General features: G+C 36.1%; 2 protein-coding genes across 6 annotated transcripts in view; one reads left to right on the top strand and one right to left on the bottom strand.

The window, feature by feature from the left end:
- Nucleotides 1-19,871, top strand: part of SPDYA (speedy/RINGO cell cycle regulator family member A) — a 38,039-nt gene extending 18,168 nt beyond the window's left edge. For 3 of the 4 annotated variants that reach the window (XM_073214886.1, XM_073214887.1, XM_017676600.3), the window contains 2 exons: nt 3,248-3,542; nt 8,033-8,170. In XM_073214886.1, coding sequence (XP_073070987.1) covers nt 3,248-3,542; nt 8,033-8,124 — 387 coding nt within the window. In that variant the 3' untranslated portion in view covers nt 8,125-8,170. Of the gene's footprint in view, nt 1-3,247; nt 3,543-8,032; nt 8,171-19,122 lie in introns of those variants that run through there. The other variant, XM_073214891.1, reaches the window with a different exon arrangement.
- Nucleotides 8,004-21,183, bottom strand: TRMT61B (tRNA methyltransferase 61B). 2 transcript variants are annotated; one of them, XM_073214877.1, is made up of 8 exons: nt 20,170-21,183; nt 19,964-20,061; nt 17,060-17,122; nt 14,219-14,409; nt 10,381-10,472; nt 9,702-9,928; nt 8,914-8,991; nt 8,004-8,421 (listed from the first exon to the last, which is right to left on the bottom strand). In XM_073214877.1, the coding sequence occupies exons 1-8, from the start codon at nt 20,559-20,561 to the stop codon at nt 8,381-8,383; spliced, it is 1,182 nt and encodes a 393-aa protein (XP_073070978.1). In that variant the 5' UTR covers nt 20,562-21,183; the 3' UTR covers nt 8,004-8,380. The 2 variants fall into 2 exon arrangements, with proteins under 2 accessions (XP_073070978.1, XP_017532090.3); XM_017676601.3 differs by having other exon boundaries at nt 17,060-17,162; nt 19,881-20,602.
- Between the last annotated feature and the right edge of the window lie 255 nt (nt 21,184-21,438).

The following is a 21,438-nucleotide window of genomic DNA, read 5'->3' as shown; positions in this document are numbered from 1 at the left end:
TATGCACTTATTGCATTGTAGGCTTTAGATTTGTGGTTACCAAAGGTTCAAGGGTAATTACCTATTTAACAGTCTAATTTTAATTTAACTCACTTGGTATGCTATTATAAACACAAACTAAAGGTTCTTTTTCTTTTTTCCTCCTTTTCCTTTCTCCTCCATTTTTTATATATTAGGTATATTCTGTACTCTTTGTCTATCCCTTGATTGACTTTGGGGGTAGTAGATTTGATTTTGCATCTGGTTAGTAATTAATTGTTCTACTTTGCTGTGGTTTTATTTCCCCTGGTGACAGCTATCTAGCCTTAGGAATACTTCCATGTATAGGAGTCCCTCCAAAATGTACTGTAGAGGTAGTTTGTGGGAGGTAAATTCTCTCAGCTTTTGCTTATCTGAAAATTGTTTAATCCCTCCTTCAAATTTAAATGAAAACCTTGCCAGGTAGTGTATTCTTGGTTCAACGCCCTTCTGCTTCATTGCATTAAATATGTCATGCCACTCCCTTCTGGCCTGTAAGGTTTCTGTTGAGAAATCTGATAGCCTGATGGGTTTTACTTTATATGTGATCTTTTTTCTCTCTCTAGCTGCTTTTAATATCCTTGATTTTGCCATTTTAATTATTATATGTCTTGGTGTTGTCTTCCTTGGGTTCCTTATGTTGGGAGATCTGTGCACCCCATGGCCTGAGAGACTATCTCCTTCCCCAGACTGTAGAAGTTTTCAGCAATTACCTCCTCAATGACACTTTCTATCCCTTTTTTTCTCTCCTCTCTTCTGGTACCCCTATAATGCGAATATTGTTCTGATTGGATTGATATTAATATTCTTTCATTCTTAGAAATCCTTTTTTCTCTCTGTGCCTCAGATTCTTTGTATTCCTCCTCTCTAATTCCTCTTCCATTTACTGTCTCCTCTACTACATCTAATCTGCTTGTAAATTCCTCTGTTGTATGTTTCATCTCAGATGTGGAATTGAATGATTGAATCTCCATCTTAAATTCATTCCTGAGTTCTTGAATATTTTTATGTACCTCCATGAGCATGTTTATGATTTTTATTTTGAACTCTCAGGAAGATTAGTGAGTTCATTTTCATTTGGCCCTTTTTCTGGGATTTGTGAGATTTTGGTCTGAACCAGGTTTCTTTGATGTTTCATATTTCTATGTGGTGCCCTCTAGTGCCCAGGAGCTCTAGTCTCTGGATCTGCTCAGCCCCTGGAGTGAGATTGGGGGTTGCAGGGGAGCAGCGCTGACACCTGGAGGGAGGAAAGAGCTGTTTCCTGCTTCCCGGCTGCAGTGTCTGTCTTGTGTCAGAGCTGGTGGACCGAGCACACAGGTGTAAGCCTCTATGCTTTGCATCTATAACTGTTGTAGGTGGGGCCTCCCTCTGGCTGGCCTGACACCAGCACAGTGAGTGCCCAGTTTGCAAGCTGGTGCTAGCAGGCCAGGAGGAAGGTGCAGCAGGCTGCGTATCATAGTGGGGGGCCTTGAAGCTGAGTAGCCAGCCAGGGGAACTGAGCACCTGAAGCTCCTCAAAGTTCCCAACCTGCTGGGCAGAGCATGCCCAAACAATGTTGTCCACCTATCCCTTCTACCACACAGCAAGCTCTGTGCAATCCCCACTCCTTCAGCAGCCCTCTCACTGCTAAGTCTCTCAGACTGCCCACCTTCCCTTTGTCCCAGAGTAGCCGGATGTGGATCCCTGTTTTCCACAAATGGCTGGAATCTCAGTGTCTCAAGTACTCCACCTGTCTTAGCTTTCCAGCCCCACTAATCTCCAGAGCACCATGCAATGTAAGTTTGTGCTCCAAAGCAGATCTCCAGGGCTGGGTGTTCAGCAGTCCTAGGCTTCCACCCCCTCCCTGCTCCATTTCTCTTCCTCCCGCCGGTGAACTGGGTGGGGGAAGGACTTGGGTCCCGCCGGATCAAGGCTTTGGTACTTACCCTCTTTCGTGATGTCTGCTCTGTTCTCCAGGTGTATGCAGTCTGGTGCAGCCTTCTTTCCTGTTGCTCTTTTAGGATTAGTTCTATTAACTATATTTTCGTACTATATGTGGTTTTGGAAGGAGTTCTCTGTCTCACTTCTCATGCCACCATCTTGAATCAATCAAGATCGTTTTCATTTTTGAGAGCAAAAACCTTTCTTTCCAAACAAAGCTTTACACCAACCTCAAAATTGAGGTTCTCTGCCGGCTTTGTTTTCCCTTAGCCCCTCCCAGAACCTCCAATATAACATGTGAATCCTAGGGCTCCTCAAAACAATGTGAAAAAGCACTAGTCTAGGCAATTAATAAGGCACCATCTGGCTCTCAAATTCTACAATTCTCACTTACTTTAGGGCCATTGATAACTGCTATAAACATTTTTGCTTAGAAGTAACATGCTACTTATAAATTATAGACATCATGGAGTCAACACATAGTACACTTCCCTAGTCTGACTTCTTAGATGGACATCATTTCCCAGATGCTTACTATGGGATATGAATTTTATGCATATCTAGCCCTCAGAACAATCCTGTGAGACAGTATCCCCATTTTAGACATGAAGAAATAGAGCCTCAAAAAGAAATTAATTTGCCCAGTATCATACAGCTAACAAGTGGCAGAACCAGGTTGAGAAACAAATCTATCCTGACTCTAAAGGCAGTTTTATATCTAAGACTTTAGAGAACAGTACCTGATGTGTAGTGAGGAATCTTAAGTTCATTATAAGTAATTCTTCATCTAATTCATGCAACAACCTTCTAAAATTGGCGCTATTATTCTCTCCATATTACAGACAAGAAACTGAGGAATAAAGAGTTTAAGTAACTTATCTGTGTTCTTACTATATCCCTTGCCATAATTGCAAACATTTTAAGATTAGCCTAACATACATTATTGGAATCCTCAACTAAAAATATTATTTTCAACCTAATACATTCCAAAGTTAATTATGTGTTGTTTTGGACGAACTGTATTATCTTTCCCAAACTTAAAATATTCAGAACTGAAAAGCCTAGAGTTTTTTCATCCCTATTTTCTATTAAAAATAATTTAAACATTTTGTCAGTTATTATCTTAAGGATCCAAGCAATGAATCACTTTATAGTTATTACTGATTTACTAGAGATGCTTTTTTTTCTCCCAAACATCATTAACTTAGATTTTTTATATCTAGTATTAGAGATAGCTGTTCTTGAGTTACAATTTTTGTACTTACTTTTAAAGTATTATCAAATCCTAAAAGAAAGCTTTCCACTATAGGTTATGGCCATTGCTCCAACCCATTATATATGGCAACGAGAACGCTCTGTGCACCACAGTGGAGCTGTTAGACACTACAACAGAGATGAAGTTCAACTGCCCCGGGGACCTAGTGCCACACCGGTAGATTGTTCACTCTGTGGTAAAAAAGGAAGATATGTTAGGCTGGGATTGTCTTCATCATCATCTTCATCCAGTGATACAAAGGTGATGGAGAAACATTCCGTGGAATCACACAACTCATTCTCAATGGACACAATAGTTGATCCTTCTCATGCTTATAGCTGTTCTCAAGGTATGATTTAGTGATGTGTCAGAATTAGATTTATGCAATAACTGTTAATTAGTTGTTAATAAATCCAAGTTATTTATTGGCCTACAGTCAGTCTTTACAGGCAGGGGTAAAGAATAATCTGTATAACACAATATGAGTTAATTAGTATTATAAGTTTTCCTCTTTTCAGTTACTATTTGTCATGTCATTATCTGCTCTGTTAACTTACCTAAACTAAAAGATTTTTAATGTGACTTATGTTAAATTGAAACCTAATAAACATGGGTTTCAAAATGTTAAGTATTAAGTATTTTAAGAGCCTGAACTATTTTCTTTGCAATGTTTACTTTGTGCAAAATAAGTTTCAAGAAAATTAATTTTCTTGTAATCTCACCATCCAGTTTTATCAGTGACTAACTTAGTTTTCTTCCATATACTCTTGTACATTAAGATATAATTGGCATGTAGTATAGTTTTAGGTATATAACAGTGATTTGATATGTGTATATATTGGAAATGATTACCACAATAAGTTGACATTCATCATCAGTTACAATTTATTTCTGTGATGGGAACTTTTGAGATACACTCTCTCAGCAACTTTCAAATGTACAATACAGTATCATTAACTACAGTCACCATGCTGTACATTACATCCTCAGGATTTATCTTGTAACTGGAAGTTTGTAACTTTTGATCACCTTCACTCATATCACACCCACCCCCACATCCTTGACAACCCTGTCAGTTCTCTGAGTCTGGGACTTTTTAGATTCCACATGTTAAGTGAGATCACACAATATTTGTCCTTCTCTATCTGACTTATTTCACTTAGCATAGTGCTCTCAAGGTCCATCCATTGTCACAAGTGGCAGAATTTCCTTCTTCGTTAAGGCTGATATTCCACTGTGTATGTATATATACATATTTCCCTTTATCTATTCATCCATCAATGGACATTTCCATGTCTTCACTATTGTATGTAAATAATGCTGCAGTGAACATGGGAGTGCAGATATCTTTTCAAGGTATTTTGTTTCTTTTGAATGAATACCCAGAAGTGGAATTGCTGAATCGTCTGATAATTGTTTTGACTTTGAGGAATCTCCATACTGTTTTACATAGTGGCTGCAGCAATCTACATTATCACCAAGACTGTACAAGGGTTCCCTTTCCTCCACATCCTCACCAACATTTGTTTTCTTTTTGATAGTCATTCTAACAGGTATGAGATGATATCTCCTTGTGGTTTTCATTTGTATTTCCCTGATAATTAGTGATGTACCTTTTTGTGTACCTTTTGGCCATTTTTATGTCATCTTTAGAAAAATGTCTTGAATGGTTTGGTTTTTTTTTCTGCTGAGCTGTTTGAGTTCTTCATATATTTTGAACATTAACTCTTATCACATATATGGTTTACAAATATTTTCTCTGTTCTGTAGGCTGCCTTTTCATTTTTTTGATGGTTTCCTTTGCTGCACAGAAGTTTGTAGTCCTACTGTTTTTTTGTTGGCTTTGCTTTTATTGTCAACCTGAAAAAACTGTTGCCAAGACCAATGTCAAGGAGCTTAACTGTTTTCTTCTAGGAGTTTTATGGTTTTAGTTCTTACCTTCAGGATTAATCCACTTTGAGTAGATTCTTGTGCATGGTTTAAGTGGTAAGATAGTGATCCAGTTCCATTCTTTTGAAAGTGGCTGTCCAATTTTTCCAAAACTATTTATTGGAGGGATTAACCATTTCCAATTTTTGGCTTTTATCATAAATTAATTGACTGTATTTGTGGGTTTACGTCTGGGCTTTCTATTCTGTTCCATTGATCTGTTGATCTATGTTTATGCCAATATCATACTGTTTTGATTACTATAGTTTTATAATACTATACACTCTTCTGTTTTCAATTTTAAAAAAATTAGAACCATAGTTTATCTAGGCCTGCTTTTTCCCACTTGTTATAAAGCATTTCCCAATCTCATCATTTAGTCTTTGAAATCCTGATTTTTCATCATGACATAGTATAAGTACCATAATTTATTTGCATATCTCATTTTTGTTGGGATTTAAGTGGATTTGAACAATATTATATTAGAAAATAATTATATTAACTAGAAATACTTTCAGTCAACCACACCGTAATTTTCTTTCAAGTTATATTTATAAAAGTAGAGTATTTCTCTGACATTTCTCAATTTGAAACAGAACCAGAATGATATACTACCACTAGTGATCCCTTTTATTTCTTATGAAGCATTCCAGATTTTCACAGGTCTGAAGACAGGCCTGACAGATTTCTTAAGATTCTAATTCTATAATGAGACCTGATTATTTCAGAATTTCACCTATTTATTTTTACCACATCCTGATGAGATTAACAATAGCTAATGAAGTTTTACTAAAAGAGAAGCTAGACTCTTAATATTTGAGGGTAGGGGTCATGCCTCAGTCATTGTTCCATTCCCTGACAACAGGATTAACTAATATAATCTCTTCTCTTGCAACACCTCCAAGCATAATTTTTATTGGTTCACTCCTTTTTGAAAGTAAATACAATCTACCATAGGCTAAATGACAAAGAATTGGCCTTTTAGCATCTCTCCCCTCTTTCCCAGCAACTGTTACCTAGCTCTTTGATCCTTATTAATACCTAAGATTTACTAGATGTTTAAATGTTCCAGTCAATGTGTTACAGCATTTTACCTTTGTAATTTCATTTAATATTCACAGACAATCCTAAGGGAAATACTATTATCTCCATTTTGCAGATAAGGAAACTGAGACTTAGGTTAATTTGCCTAAGGTGTTGGTTCAGACATTTCAACCCAGGACTGTCTGACTCTAGACTACAGCTGAATTCCTAACTGAATTCCTAGAAAAAGCATACTGTAACTATGCTCTGCTGTTCCATTCACTGAAAACCTGTCTTTGAAAGTGAAAATAAACAGCCACACACAACTGCTAGTAGATTACTAAGGATTAAAGAAGTGGTGAAAGAATTAAGAACCAAGTCCCTGATGAAAGGTTATAAGGAGTGAACTGGGAAAGAATTCCAACCACAGTTTGAACAGGCATTTGCAGAAAGAAGAACACAAGCAGTTATATTTTATCCAGACTAGCCCCTGTAGATATCAAGAGTAGTAACACTCTATTTTTTATAGGCTTTGACATTGCAATAGGAAATCAGAGTAAGCCCACGGAGTAAAGCCAGTCAGTTTGCTTGGGGAAAAAAGCAGGTCTTTAAAGTTGGATGAAAAGTGAGGCACCTGACTTAGGGGAGCTGTAAATTGAACTGTGCTTTCATCCTGTCCCTGGATGAAAGCCCTGGTTTAGGATGTGAAAGTCTCATATAGAAAGGAACAAGTATTTACTCATTACTGTTGTATTCAGAGTATTAATTCAAGGTTAAATGTAAAACCTTTTGTTTCAGGATGACAGAAAGCCATTATTATTGTGTGAGTGTTCAGATACTTACAATACAGAAACATGACACTAGAAGACTACTCTGCTAATAACTTAATTGGTTCTCCAAATGCAACCAGTGATTTTTTTTCAAAACACAGATCTAAGTATGTTACCCCTTACTTCATTATGTGCTTCAATGGCACCCCATTTTCTTATGACAAACTACTTGAAAGGTTTACAAGATCCTGCATCCCTGACCCCTACCTGTCTTTTTCAGTCTCTTTCTCTCAACCCCAGCATCTGGCCTTTTCTGTTCTCATTTTCCCTGATATAGTTAACTCCTACTTAACATGCAGTTCTCAACTCAACTGTCACTTATACAGGTCATTCCTTGACCAGAGCAAAACCCCTATTATAGTATCTTTTACATCTTTGGAGCATTTATAACAGTTTTAGTTTTATATTTGTGCGATTACTTAATGTCTAGTTATACCAAAGACAGTAAAGTCTAAAATGGAGAGATTTTAGGCTAACATTTTCCATATAACAAAAAATATGTAAAATGTTATTTAAAATATATATATTAAATAGTTCTAGCTTATGGGATAAATCCAGGAATCACAGCATGTATCTTCCCAGGCACCACTACTTAAAACCTACAAGACATCTATATTTAAACAACAACCTAACCACTCTAAAATATGAATAACCTTAAAGATTATACATATACATATTAAATGAAAAAACATTACAAAATTCTTAAAACAATGTAAAGCACATGGTAGCTGGTACCTATGAATAATATAAGCCCTAGTCCTAACTAATTCATATTTATAAAGCATATTTCTTCAAACATTTGATTTATGTAATAACAGAATTCTGATGTTCTTTCAAAATGATTAAAATGACTCTGAGAAAGTTAAGAGATTCAAGAATTGTTACATCCTCTGTTAGAATTTTTAAGGTGGTTACATTGTTCTTACCAGTTTCCCCCTTTATTTACTATAACCCAGATTTCTTTTTTATTTTCTAAGATACATAAAAGTTATTAAAATAATGTATTTAAAATATACAGATACCTAAAATTTATCTTAAAATGCAAATTTTATTTTAGTAGTCAGTGACCATCAATCAAACAAAGAAAAGAAAACTAGTTTCATGGAGAAAGACAAATCTATGGAATGGTTTACAGGAAGTGAAGAATGAAATGGCTCAACTAAACCAACCTGGAATCATTAACTACAAAAATGTCAAACTACAAGTGTCAAAATAGGACATATAAGCAGTTTTGAAATATTACACTTCTTCCTTTGGCTTTGATATTTTTCAGAAGTATATGTAAAAGTTATACCAATCATTGTAATAGCTAAAAATACCTATCTATGAAAGTAGTGATTTGTAATATAAAGTTCTATTTTGGTACTTCTCCATCTTCAAATCAGTTGTCATCTGAGGTATTCAGTTAAAGTTGTGGTTTGAACTTCCTCAATTTGACAAGAAAAGCTAATTCAAGAGAAAAAAGTAAAGTCATTACCTGGGTGCGAGATGTGCTCATTGCTTTTGGGATGTCATTGCTTCTAGGCTCTCCCAGTGGGCCATGCTGGGAAATACATGTATATACATACACACACCTGCAGCCATGCATGGTCAACATGTGTGTGTCTATGTAGCTACATAGCTATTATATATATATGTATATACATATGTATATAGATAGACATAAATAGATAAATAAATATGTATACACACACACATACATCAGTATACATAATCTTACACTGACCCCTCTAATCCCAACCCATCACCATGAACTTCATTTATCCTTGTCACTTTCCACTTGTAACTCCTGTTTCTAACCATAATAGACTTAGCTCACATTACCTACAATATGTTTATTTGTTCAATCAAATAATTTGAACTTTGGATATAAAAAAAAAGGTCATTATAATAATTAGAAGAAAATACCATTTAATATGGGCTGAAAGCATTACTCACCTGTATGACCAGTTTGCCAGTGTATAGGTCTAGCAATATAGGGAAACGATCTATATGGAAAATCAGAATGCGATTCTTCTGTTATACAACAAAATATATATTATAAGTTATATACAGGATTTTATAATTTTTTCACAAAACTGTTAAAATACAAATTACTGTCCCTTTACTACAAGTTTTTTCCCTCATAGACTTTTTTTAGCATTTGTTTTGCAACCACTTTGCCAGTTATCTTATAGAAAAAAATTTGTCAAGGATTATATGATAAACATATACGGTTTTATTACCAAATAGATAAGCCCATATCACAAAGTAATGAATATCTGAAAACTTGTTTTTGACTTAAATTACATGTATATACAAGCACCTAAATTTAGTTAAGGAATTTGAACAACTTCTTGAAAGTTGCTTTATGAAGTATTAGCTATTTGCATATCAGGTCCTATTAAATTCATTCCTTTCCCTTAAATTCTAAATAATCACTAATCTAAACTAAAAATATTCTTTAGTATGTTCAAAGTATATCTCATAAGCCAATTTCCTTGATACAAGTAAAATGTGAATATTCTAAGAAGTTCAATTCTTCAAAGGTATCAGAGGTTTTACATAAAAAGCAGGAAAAATCATTATTCTGTCCCTTCAAGATTTTAACAGAGTAAATACATTTCAATTCCTATAGGGAAAAAAAAAATCCCTGAGAAATATTTTTTATTTATTGATCAATATATTCAGGAACCTGTTCTCCATTTATCATTGCAAGTACTGTATATAATAAAATCGGAACTCACCATGGTCATCCTCGTGAAACATCTCACCTTCGATTCTATTTTTCTTTTGAGTATGTAACTGTAAATCTGTGCTGATTTTAGGTTCTACTTTTTGAGCTAAAATTCCATTTTTCTGTTTTGCAAGGCAAACCAACCAATCTCTTACAATGACTTCACTTATCTTTTCACATGAGAGAGAAAGTTCACAGATGCGGATTCCATCTAAAAGTTCGATAACCTGTGTGATGCTTTCAGAAAAATGGAAAATGTATTTTAGATTTCTACTACAATAATAACCTTAATTTAAGCTCACTGTACCTCATACCCAAATTTAAATGCCATAATTAAATCAAGGGGGGCAAAAGTAAATATGCAAGTTAGGGTAGATAAGAAGCAATGTCACAGAATACTAAGTAAAAAACTACTGAAACCATAATTTAAGATTATTGTTCATACTACACTTTTAAAACTGTGTTTCTAAATTGTTAGGAGAAATATGCATCTTGTATTACTATTTATGTAAAGAATGATTTAAATAACAATATAATTGAACTTGGGACAAGTGTCACTTCCTAACAGTTGTACAAAATGACATATACATGTAACTTAGTTACAAAATGAACATTTTAGCCTAGTACGAAAGACAAAATAAAAATGGGTTTAAAAATCACATTACAAAGAAGACAGCCAGATTACTCACTTTGCTAGATATACAGCACATATACCACCATGTTTAAGACTTGGGTATAGAACAGGCAAAGCAATCTGAGGATTCAACATATCCAAAGCTACCTGTCGTGGAAGAGGAAAGAAAATCAGACTGAGTTCTGTCTGTTCAAATAAAGCACAGGTTTTCTTTTCTTACTATGGTGAAGTTATACACTTTTGAAAAGCAATTACCCAGATAAAATATTTTGTCTTATAGAATGTAAAACTATTGACTTATATTATTGCACCCAAAAAGGGGTATTTATTATTATATAATTTGTCAGAGTATTTAACACATAAAAATTACTTCATTGCATTATTTTGTACTTGGCAATATTAAGAATATAGGAATCTTTCTTTAGCTGTATTTTATATACAAATACATACATACATATGAAGTTTCCAGTGGCTTAAGCTTAGCTCAGCTTTTGGGAACAAGTCCACATTATCTCAATACATATTTTTATGTTCAAAAAAGAAGTTCTGAATATTAATTTTAGAGATTCTAAAATACAAGAATCCTGTTCTTTATTTATTTTTCATTCAACTAAAGATGTCAATACAATAAGTAAATGAAATTTCAAAAAAAATTACTTAAAAACAAATAAATTTGGTCAAAAGAGAAAATAGTGACTTTTATTGATAATTCCATAAAGCTGAGAGTAGTTGACACATCTATATATTTATTAAATTAGAAATTACTCTGCTATTTATGTGTTTGCTTTAAAAAACAGTATTAATGGGTCACCATTCATTATTAATTTACTCATCAAATATTTGAGTACCTTCCATGTGCCAAGTATTTTGCTAAGTGGTAAGGATAAACAGGGAACTTATATTCTAATAAAGGGATAGACATTAAACAAAAATTCAATAAAAATGTAAGTCAGAAGGTGGTGAGTGACCTGAAGAACTATAGTATAAAGCAGAATATGAGGAAGAGAGTGACAGGACAGGGAAAGGAAGTGCTATTTTATACACGGTCTGGTCAGTGAAAAGACGTGAACAAAATGTTTAAGTTTACTCTGCGGAAATTTAGGGGGGAGGTGTGCTCCAGATGGAAAACACAGCAAATAAAAATTATCTGAGTCTGTACGATACTTGGTGATGCTTGGAAGGCCACTGTCACTGCAGTGGAAATAAAAGAGGGAAATGGTAAGAGATGAGTTCTAAGATGGGGGCAATGTGCTGGGAGTGGTGGAAGGACAGATCATGTAGAATTTTAACAGGCTTTAGCTTTACTCAGGAAGAGAGTTTTATACATGATCTGACGTTTTTTTTTAAATTTTTTGTGGTAAACATAAAATTTGCAGTTTAAGTGTAAAACTCAGTGGCATTAAGTACATTCTTACATAGAGAAGACTGGGAGAGGGTGACCAGCATTAGCAAATAGCATTGGATGTGATGAGAAGTGGTATGTATTTTGAAAAGGTACAGCCAATTAGAATTAAGATTGGCTGTGGAATGTGAGAAAGAGGGGAATCATGATTAATCAAATGTTTTTAGCCTAAGCCACTGAAAGATGGAGATGTCATTTACTAATGAGGAAAATGATGAAGACTATGGGAGGAGCAAGCCTGGGGAGAAATAATCAAGAATTCAGGTTTGGACACGAGTTTAAGATGCCTTTTCAATATCCAAGTAAAGATGTCAATGATTGACTCAAAGGGTCAACATGATGGGCATAGATGGGTTTCCTGGACTGTAGCTCTACCAAAAGTCAGATAACCAAGAAACCTGCCACCCTTAAGAATGCTCTATTCTCAGTTAACATTATCATTCATCCAGTCACTCAAACCAGGAACTTGGGAGTCATCACTTTCTTTACCCTAAATTTTCATTTGAGATTCTGGTGGGGATTTAATGCTAAATTGAAATTATCCAGCTCCACAAATTTACCTCTCAGATATTTCTCAAATTTGTCCTACTATTAATGCCTTAGGTCAGGATCTCATCGTATATTCATGAAACATCACAGTTTCTTTCTACATAGACTCACAGCCTCCATTCTTCCACCAGAAATATTCTAAAATGTGAATCAGCATATGTACTAAGTATCACTATGCTGGACTTGAAGAAGGACAGAGTTTAAAAAAAAAAGATTAAACTCTGGCCTTGCCTACCAAGAGTTTGCATTTTACTTGATGAATGTAAGCCAACCTCCCCTACTTAAAAACTCATCAGTAGTTTCCCATTATCTACTGTCCATACACCCTAGCTTGATATACATACAAGTGCTCATTATCTAGCCCCTCATGACTGCATATGCAGCTTCATTTCCTCATTATACCCAATTCTACAGCCATGGTGTTTCACTCTTGAGTCTAACAGTTTATCTTTTGTTCAAGATTGAAAGCTCCTTTAGATGTGTAACTCATTTTTGTCTTAGCATAGTACATGGCACATAGCAGGTCTTCAATTAATGCTGTTAAATCAAGAAACAGTGGTTTAGCAGTTACTCAGAGAAGATGATAATCATCTGGTTAGCTGACTAAGGTACATCCCATGAAGGAGACAACCTTTGATGTAAGCTTTGAAGAAGAGTAGAATTTAAACAGGTGAAAAGGGAAAAGGAGAGAAATGATGAAAACCATAAACTAATATTTATTAAATGCTTATTATATATAAAGTACTGTTCTATATACATGAATTACACTAAGTACTCACCTGGCACCATTACTCAAGAAAGATTCAACTGAATAAAGCTAGTAAGGAGTATTCTTTCCTTTAGACAGGGTAAGCAGGTTTCTATGAAGTTTAAAACAGTTAACTGTGTTTCATGCTCATCAAGCAAAATTCTGATGACCTATTATCACATGTATCTGTGACATTCCCCTGGAAGGCCTACATGCAATTCCTTTTTTGCCCTTACTGCACTGTAATACACAAGCCAAGAGGATGAGGAAAGAGAACTGTGGTCTTTGTGTCCAGGAAGCTGTACCATTAAAACTACAAGCTGTAGTTATATTAGAGATAGGAACCAGTCCTAATAAAAATATCCTCTTTGTTTTATTTCTCACCTAGTTTCCATTATAAAGGCCTAAAATAATCCAACCTTCCCACAGCCAATTACAAATGGCAAAGATCGGGTTAAAAGAAAGGGGGCGTTACGATTAGCATGTATAATATGGGGGGGGCACACAGTGAAGACAAGTAGTGATTCTACAGCATCTTACTACACTAATGGACAGTGACTGTAATGGGGTGTGGAGGGGGGACTTGGTGAAGGGGGGTGCCTACTAAACATAATGTTCTTCATGTAATTGTAGATTAATGATAACAAACAAACACACACACAAAAAAATGGCAAAGATGACTCCTTGCCCAGACCTCGGTCCATAGTGTCAAGCTATGAATCAATAATGGCATAATCAAGCATAAGGCAATGTATACTGACTCTGAAACTTTGAAGCCAACTAAACCTTCATGTCCCCCATCTCCACCATCACTGGTCACAGCTTACAATATCATCCCCCATCATCTATCCTTTTATCTTCATACTACTATACCTCTTCCTAAGTCAACCTCCCACTGCTCCTCTTCCTCACAAATCCCTCCTCTCCATTTTTTGGAGCTTTGTTCATAATAAATGCCTCTATCATTAACATCTCTAATGAATAACTCCTCTACATCCTGAATTTTAACTGTCCAAAGATGCCTCTTCCCTGTTCTCTCTAAATGAAGGCTATTTGTCCCAAATCTCACAACATGAGATCAGGTGCTGGGCTTACTATGCTCCTAATGCTGCTTCCAAATTATTATTGCTTTACCCTAGAGATGCTTAGGTTCATGATTAGGCAATATCATAGGACCCACTTTAGAAAACTCACCGCATCAAATATTAAAGATTTTATGTCTTCAGTTGCTCCTAAAACATCCTTATGAATAAAATCCACATTGTCTGGCCACTCTTCTACATGATTCATTTTCCATGAATCACGCCAGTGTTTGTAATTCTTCTTAGCTAGTTCATGGTGGTCTTTTCGTATTTCAAAACTTATGACTCGTCCTTGTGATCCAACTTAATTTTTTTTATTTATGATGTTTCATAGTATTAATCAGTTCATAAAAGAAAGTAAAAAAATTTATCTTGCAAAGATATTACATAGATGTGAAAAAAAACAAAATAGTTCAAGTTTACAAAAGTCTTTGTCCTATCCCAGATCCCTAATCAATTTGCCTCTTCAGAGGCAACCATATTACCAGTCATTTACCTTCCCAAGACAACTGGTGCCTATACAAGTGTGCAAATATCTCTTTCTCTGTTTTTAACATACACATATACTTTATCTTTTACCTACCTTCTTACTTACCAATGCCATTTCAATGATTAACAATCTGCACTCTTTTTAACACCTATTATGTTCCACTGTCTGGCTTTGCCATAGTTTTTTTAACCAGTCACCTACTGATAAACATTTAGCTTGTTTCTAGTCTTAGGCTACTACAAATAATATTGCAATGGAAATTATTTTGCCTAAGTCTTTGTTTACATGAGCCAGTATATCTATAGGATAAAGTCCAAAAAAATGGAATTGCTGACTCAAGAGGTATGTGAAATTTTTATTTTGAAATTACCAAACTGTCCTCAAAAAAATGATACTGATTTACACTCCACCAACAATATATTGAAGTGGCTATTTCTCCATACTTTCTCCAACAAAGAGTTATCAAACTTATAATCTGTGTCAACCTAAAAATTGAATATAGTTTATCACTGTAGTTTTCATTTGCGTTTTTGTTATAGATCAGGTTAGAACTTTCATATATTTAAAGGATATTCGTATTTTTCAAACTGTTTAGCATAATAATACTCCAGTTTCACAGAAGACTACTGCATTTCAACTTTAGGCAATTAATTTTCCACCCACTTCTATTTGAGGTATATGGTATCATTTGGAGGCTGTCCCAGATCTATCAGCCTCTAGCTTACTTAATCAAATGTTTAAATTCCAGGATGCCTTTTGAAATAAAACTCTAGCTCCAAGCCATCATGTTCTCAAGAGATAAATATTAATGTTAACAGTAGCATAAGCTAAATAACTGCTGGAGAAAATTCTGGAAGGAAAAAATACATCCCAAAGGCAAACAGCAATTATCTCTTGATCACCCAGTTCGGGATTATTCATGCCATGGCATTCCTGATACTATAGATATTAGAAATATGGACACTCTCCCCTCTCATAAATGTTTATAAATTTACTTTGTCATATGTACTTAGGAGTCTGTCACAATCACAGATTGTGAAGAAAAGACTGCCTTTAACTATGTACAGAAAAGAGTCAAACAAAAGATTTGAGGAGCTCAAATGAACTTCCTGACCTAGATATAAGCTGGATTTTGTTTGTATATGATGGCATTAGGTCAAAGAACAAAATATTTAGGTTTAATTCAGTATTATTTCTATCTCTAATCTTTATAAAGTCTATCCATATACACCTACACCTGCTCTAACAAAGTTTATTAGTGAAAAAAGAATGCACTATTAAAGAACATGAATGATACAAATAAACAAATCTACCCAGAGTGCTGTCTCTATTCAGCAGTCTATTATTAGGTGAGGAAGGGAACAATGCACAGGCAACCAGACCAGCCAAAGCAACCCTGGCAATTACAGGAATTAAGTGGACAAAGGGAACAATAATCAGCTAGGATAATAGGAACTAGAAACCAAGTGGTGGGGACGTAAGAGATACTTATATTTACTGTATTCTTCTTGAATTTTTATCACGTGTTACATTCAAACAGTAATTTTACCAACTAACAATTTTTAGACACTTCTTAAAGGAAAATTCATATTCTAGAGTTAATAGTTCTGTATTATAATTAATTTACTCATTAACACCAACTCTTTTTAATTCTTTGCCTGTACTAGAAATGACTCTTCCAGTAGCTGACAGTCCTCCTCCTTCTATATTCTCTCATACCGTGTATTCATCTGGTACTATCAACAAAACATGTCCATATATGCATAAGCATGTACAATGTTCAAAACAGCACTATTCATAATACTCAACTCAAATGTACACCATCATGGATAAATTATGATTTATTTATAAAATGGAGCAACTTTATAGCAACTTAAATGAAAGAACTAATGCTATATGCAAAGGCTGAATCTCACAAAGAGAATATTGAATAAAAGTAGATTTATGTTTATAGATTCAAGAGTACATACTGTATAATTCCTTTTATACAAGGTTCAAAACAGGCAAAACTGTCCAGTGATGATAAAAGAAGTGGTTACCTTGGGTGAGGATAAGGATTGAAAGGGGACATGGAGAGGTTTCTGTGGTGCAATCCCAAACTTGACCTGTGTAATAACTACATGAAAGTGGTCACTATGTAAAAACTCACTGAGCTATATACACTTATGATCTGTGTACTTTTCTGTAACTACGTTATATTCCAATAAAAAGTTTAGTTTAAAAAAAGGTAGAAGCATTAAAAAACATGGAGGAAGCAAGGGAAAGCCAAGAAAATGGAGAAAGGGTTAGAAAGAAAATGACTGCAATAAATTTACAAAATGGAAAGAAAAATAGTTGCTTGCATTTGATTTCAAGTAGAATGCTATCACAAAGATGTATTTTCTGAAACACCTTTAATTTTTATTATGAACAAATTAAATAGCTTTCGTATTTAAATTCAGCTCATTTATCCCAATATCTTACCTGCTTTGGATAAAAATAAACTCATTCCACCAGAGCCAGAGCCAGCTTCCAGAACAGTATCACCTGGGTAGACATTCATCATAGACAATATCATATTCATATCCTATGATTGAAACAAAGTATGAGTGACTCAGTGACCAATAAATATGTACTAAGTATCACTATGCTGGACTTGAAGAAGGAAGGAGTTTAAAAAAAAAAAAAGGATTAAACTTTGGCCCTGCCTACGAAGAGTTTGCATTTTACTTGATGAAATAAGAGAGTCAAGAATCAATTAGAAAATAAAGTAGCACTTGAGTATAATACTGATATTATAGACAGGAAGCAACAACAGGAGCTCAGAGAGACGAGGAATCAGCATATGGCCCTTGCTTAAAAACATACAGTGGAGAATTTAACAATCACAAAAGTTTAAACAAAACAGAGGTAGAATAAACAATTTGCCCAATCTCAGGAGAAGAAATGAGGAGAGACCTGAAGGCCAGGCTCAAGCATATGAACTTGACCTGGTAAGTAACTGGGACTTGTTGCTGAGGTAATATCAAAGGCACTTCATGAAGATTTATCTGACGGGAATATAAAATGTACTAGATTAGAGAAAAATTAGAGGCAGGAAGATCAGTTAAGAAGTTATTACATAATCTCTGCATGAAATGGTGAACTTCTTATTTTGAATTAGGATACCAGGAACAGACAGGAGGACCCATTTGACAAAAGCTCTAATTGAAAAATTGTTTTGTTAACAATCTCATGGGTGATAGTAGTAAGAGCTGTTTATTAAAACTTTATCACATGCAAGGCTTCTGTAACTATGCAAACTGCTTTTACACCTTATCTTGTTTAATCAGAACTCTATGAGAAAACATCTCCATTACAAAGATGAGAAATCAAAGAGGTTAAGTAATTTGCCCAAAGTCACCTGGCCAGGAATTAAGTGAGCAAGTCAGGAGTAGAACCAATGTTGAACTCCCAAAATCCATGCAACTGATAATTACACTATATCAAATGTTATATAGCATTCATTTCAACAGTCCCCCAATAATGAACCTTTCAAAGTTGCTAATAAGCAGCATATCTGGTAAGTTTTTACCATCTTCCTTCTCTGGGAAAAGCTGCTGTGAAAATTCTAAAAGAAGGGTCTGTAGGATCCTCTCTCTGTTGTGTCACAACAAAATTGTGTATTAAATATAGTTTGGTTGTACAAGAAATATTTAACAGGTACTGTCATCTACACAGGAGTGGGAGGCAGCTTGAGTAGTTGTTTCCGTGAAATGCCCTAGAGAAAGCAGTTCTATTTTCTTGGATCTTTCATGTAGGACACAAAACCCTAGTATTATAAGATTTAAAAAAACTTGAGCACCCTGTAGCTTTTGCTTCCTGTCATTCAGGTTTCATTGTCTCAGAGGTCTGAGTTTTCTGGATTAGATCCCACTATGTACATCCAGAAATTTCAGTCCTAAACTTGGGATACCAGCATTTATTCATTTCCCTGCATCTTTCCAAGAAATCTGAAGCTACTAGGAGATTCCGCCAAAATTATGAAATACACTCTTGAGTTTTCTACACATTTTAAACTTCAGGATTTCAAACACCCTTTCAGACTTACATTTTTTTTTCTCTAGCAGGAATTCCAATCTCTCTTGATTAAATACAAATCTAATCCTCAGCTTAAGGTTTCAATAACTGGGCTGCACTTTCATGTTCACTGGATTCCTACTACAACCTTCCAACAGCTAACCAATACACATGGCATATTATTTTTCCATCCATACCTCATACCTTTCTCTCCCTCACCTAACCACTCAAGCCATAATAGGATCTCTGCAATACTTCCCTTTGCAAGAACACTGGCACCTAGGTCTCTGCACAGCTAGCTCTTCCTTAATTAGGTAAACAAATGTACTTTCTCTGAGATGTTCTCTAATCACCTGACATACAGTATTCTCCCAGGGGTCACCCAGCACAATGTTGTTAATCTTTTTTTCTTCGTGGCTCTTAGCTAGCACTACCTGAAATGATCTTATTCTTTCATGTACCTGTTTGTTCACTGTCACCCCCTCTAGGATGAAAGGTCTATGTTGGGAGCAAGGACTGTGGTTCACCACCATACCTCCCTATAATAATGGCCCTGAATGTAGAGGTAGGCAATTATTTGCTGAATAAATAATGAATAAATCCTCATCTGGGGAGAAGAGTTGTTACAATTACAAAAGAACATTCTGCTCAAGGACTGTGACTGTGATTAAGGATTGAAATAAACCACTAGCAATGATTATTTTAATGAGGCAGTATGCAGTTTTATATTTGTGAATATGTTCCTTTTATTATTTAACATTAATTGTTACAAAACTTTTTTTCTGAAGGGAAAAACATATTGACATTTTATTGTTGATAAAACTTACCTCTGGTAACATGCCTTGTTAAATTATGATTAAAATATCACCATAATGGGACTAAAAAATTGTCCCCCAGAGTTAAACATTGTTTTGAGTGTTGAACTTGCCAACGGTATCAAGAACAAATACAAGTACTTACTATGTGCCTATTAAGTTCACATCACTCTATGTAGTAAGTCAATATTCTCAACTTTACAAATAAGAGAATTAACCCTCCCAAATTAAAGTTAAAATCTGGCTGTTTCCTCCTAAAATTAGTAATCATAAAGGTCATAGTCACTGTTTTATTTACGTATTTATTTATTTTGAAACTGAGAATAAAAAGTAAATGTTCTGAGATATGTTTGAAGTATGTGAATCAGGACTGCAGTGGTGCAGTTTTGCACTTTCTGGAACCAATTTGTATCTATTTCCCTTCGCATTACCTTTGGGTATGTAATGGCAGGCCCTCTTTTCATCAGCAATACATAGTCTTCCAATGCCGGCCTCCTCAGCATGAAGTGCTTACCAGAGGTACTCCTCAGCATCTGGCCAGGAAACTTCCCCACGATCTCGCTGAACGAGACTGTCCCCCAGCTACTATTTAAGCGTCCAGCGTTGTTCAACCTAAATAATTTTTTAAACTGAGTTTCTCTTTTCCCAGTCTCAGCTAAAATCAGCTCCCCAGCCCGAAAGGGCGCCTCTCGGGAAGAGGAAACATGAAGCTCTTCTAACCCGGTCGTGGACTGGGCCAGGTAGGGCAGCAAGGGATCCCCGTTTCCTCGGTGTGCGGGACTGGCCTGGCCCTGGTCTCCGTTCGAGTCCTCGCCCTCTACAGTGAATGAACCATCTTGAGGGATCTGGAGTCTGACGCTTTCCAGTGACGAAACGCTGGCCCCAGCGCCTCGGACGCGCGGAGGGAGAGATGGAAGTGATTCTGCGCCGGGAGCTTTCCTCTGTGCTGCCTCGCGCTGTCCATCTCCTGTGTCTCCAGGCGAGGACTTGCAACACAGTGACCGGGCTCTCTCGAAGAGCTCTTGCCCAAAGCCGCGCAGAAATGCTCTTAATTGCTTACGTAGGCGCTGCGACTGCAGCAGCGGCCGACCGCAGCTTCCGACTAACAGCATGGCGACCCGCGTTGGCGCCGTCGCAGGCGAGTGACGTAAACCAGGCGCCGCACGGACGCAGTCGTCTGGGCCCTGCAGCTTCGGCGCCAGAAGAGTTCCTCGACTGCGCCTGCGTTTGGAGAGACCGCTAAATAGCTGTCTCAGGAGCTAGCGTCCCGGGCCCGGGCCCATTTTCCCCTGTGGAATGTGGGCAGAATGAGCAATTGACTGCTGACAAATCTCCACCAGCCTCGCCCGCGGACGGGAGGATTAAGAGAGACAAAGGCTGTCAAAACGCTGTGGAAACTGAAGGATATCACGGTTAGCTCGCTAGTAATCAGGATCACGAACGTCACCCGGTCACCCCCAAGATGTATAAGTAAAAGTGACCGCGACATGCGTTTGACAGGGCGTTTGGACGGGCCACCCGCTGACTCCTTTCTCAGCGGACCAATAACCTTCCCCACAGCCCCAGTTCTGCTCTGACCACCTGCACACCTACCCCGGGCCCAGAGAGTACCAGGAGGGTTGATTAAAGTGACAGTATTTCTGTGTGCTTATTTAACAGAATTGTTTTTAATAATTAAAATGTAACGTTTAGTTAACTAAGTAGTTTGCCTTCCCCAAACTAAATAGAAGCATCTTAAACCGGGAAAATGCCATTACTAAAACAGGGATGTCAGGGTAGAGGGGTGTTACAAGACAACTTTTCATGTCCTCAAAATTCATATGTTGAAGTCCAAACCCCCAGTACCTCAAAATGTCACTGTTGTTTGGAGATAGGATCGTTAAGCGGTAATTAAGTTAAAATGAAGTTATTAGTGTGCACCCTAATCCAGTTATGACTGGTGTCCTTACAAGAAGCAATTAGGATACCAACAGGCACAGAGGGAAGACC

The sequence above is a fragment of the Manis javanica genome, chromosome 1, assembly GCF_040802235.1.
Source record: "Manis javanica isolate MJ-LG chromosome 1, MJ_LKY, whole genome shotgun sequence".
In the NCBI taxonomy this organism is placed as follows: domain Eukaryota; kingdom Metazoa; phylum Chordata; class Mammalia; order Pholidota; family Manidae; genus Manis; species Manis javanica.
This window is presented reverse-complemented; position numbering and strand designations above follow the sequence as displayed.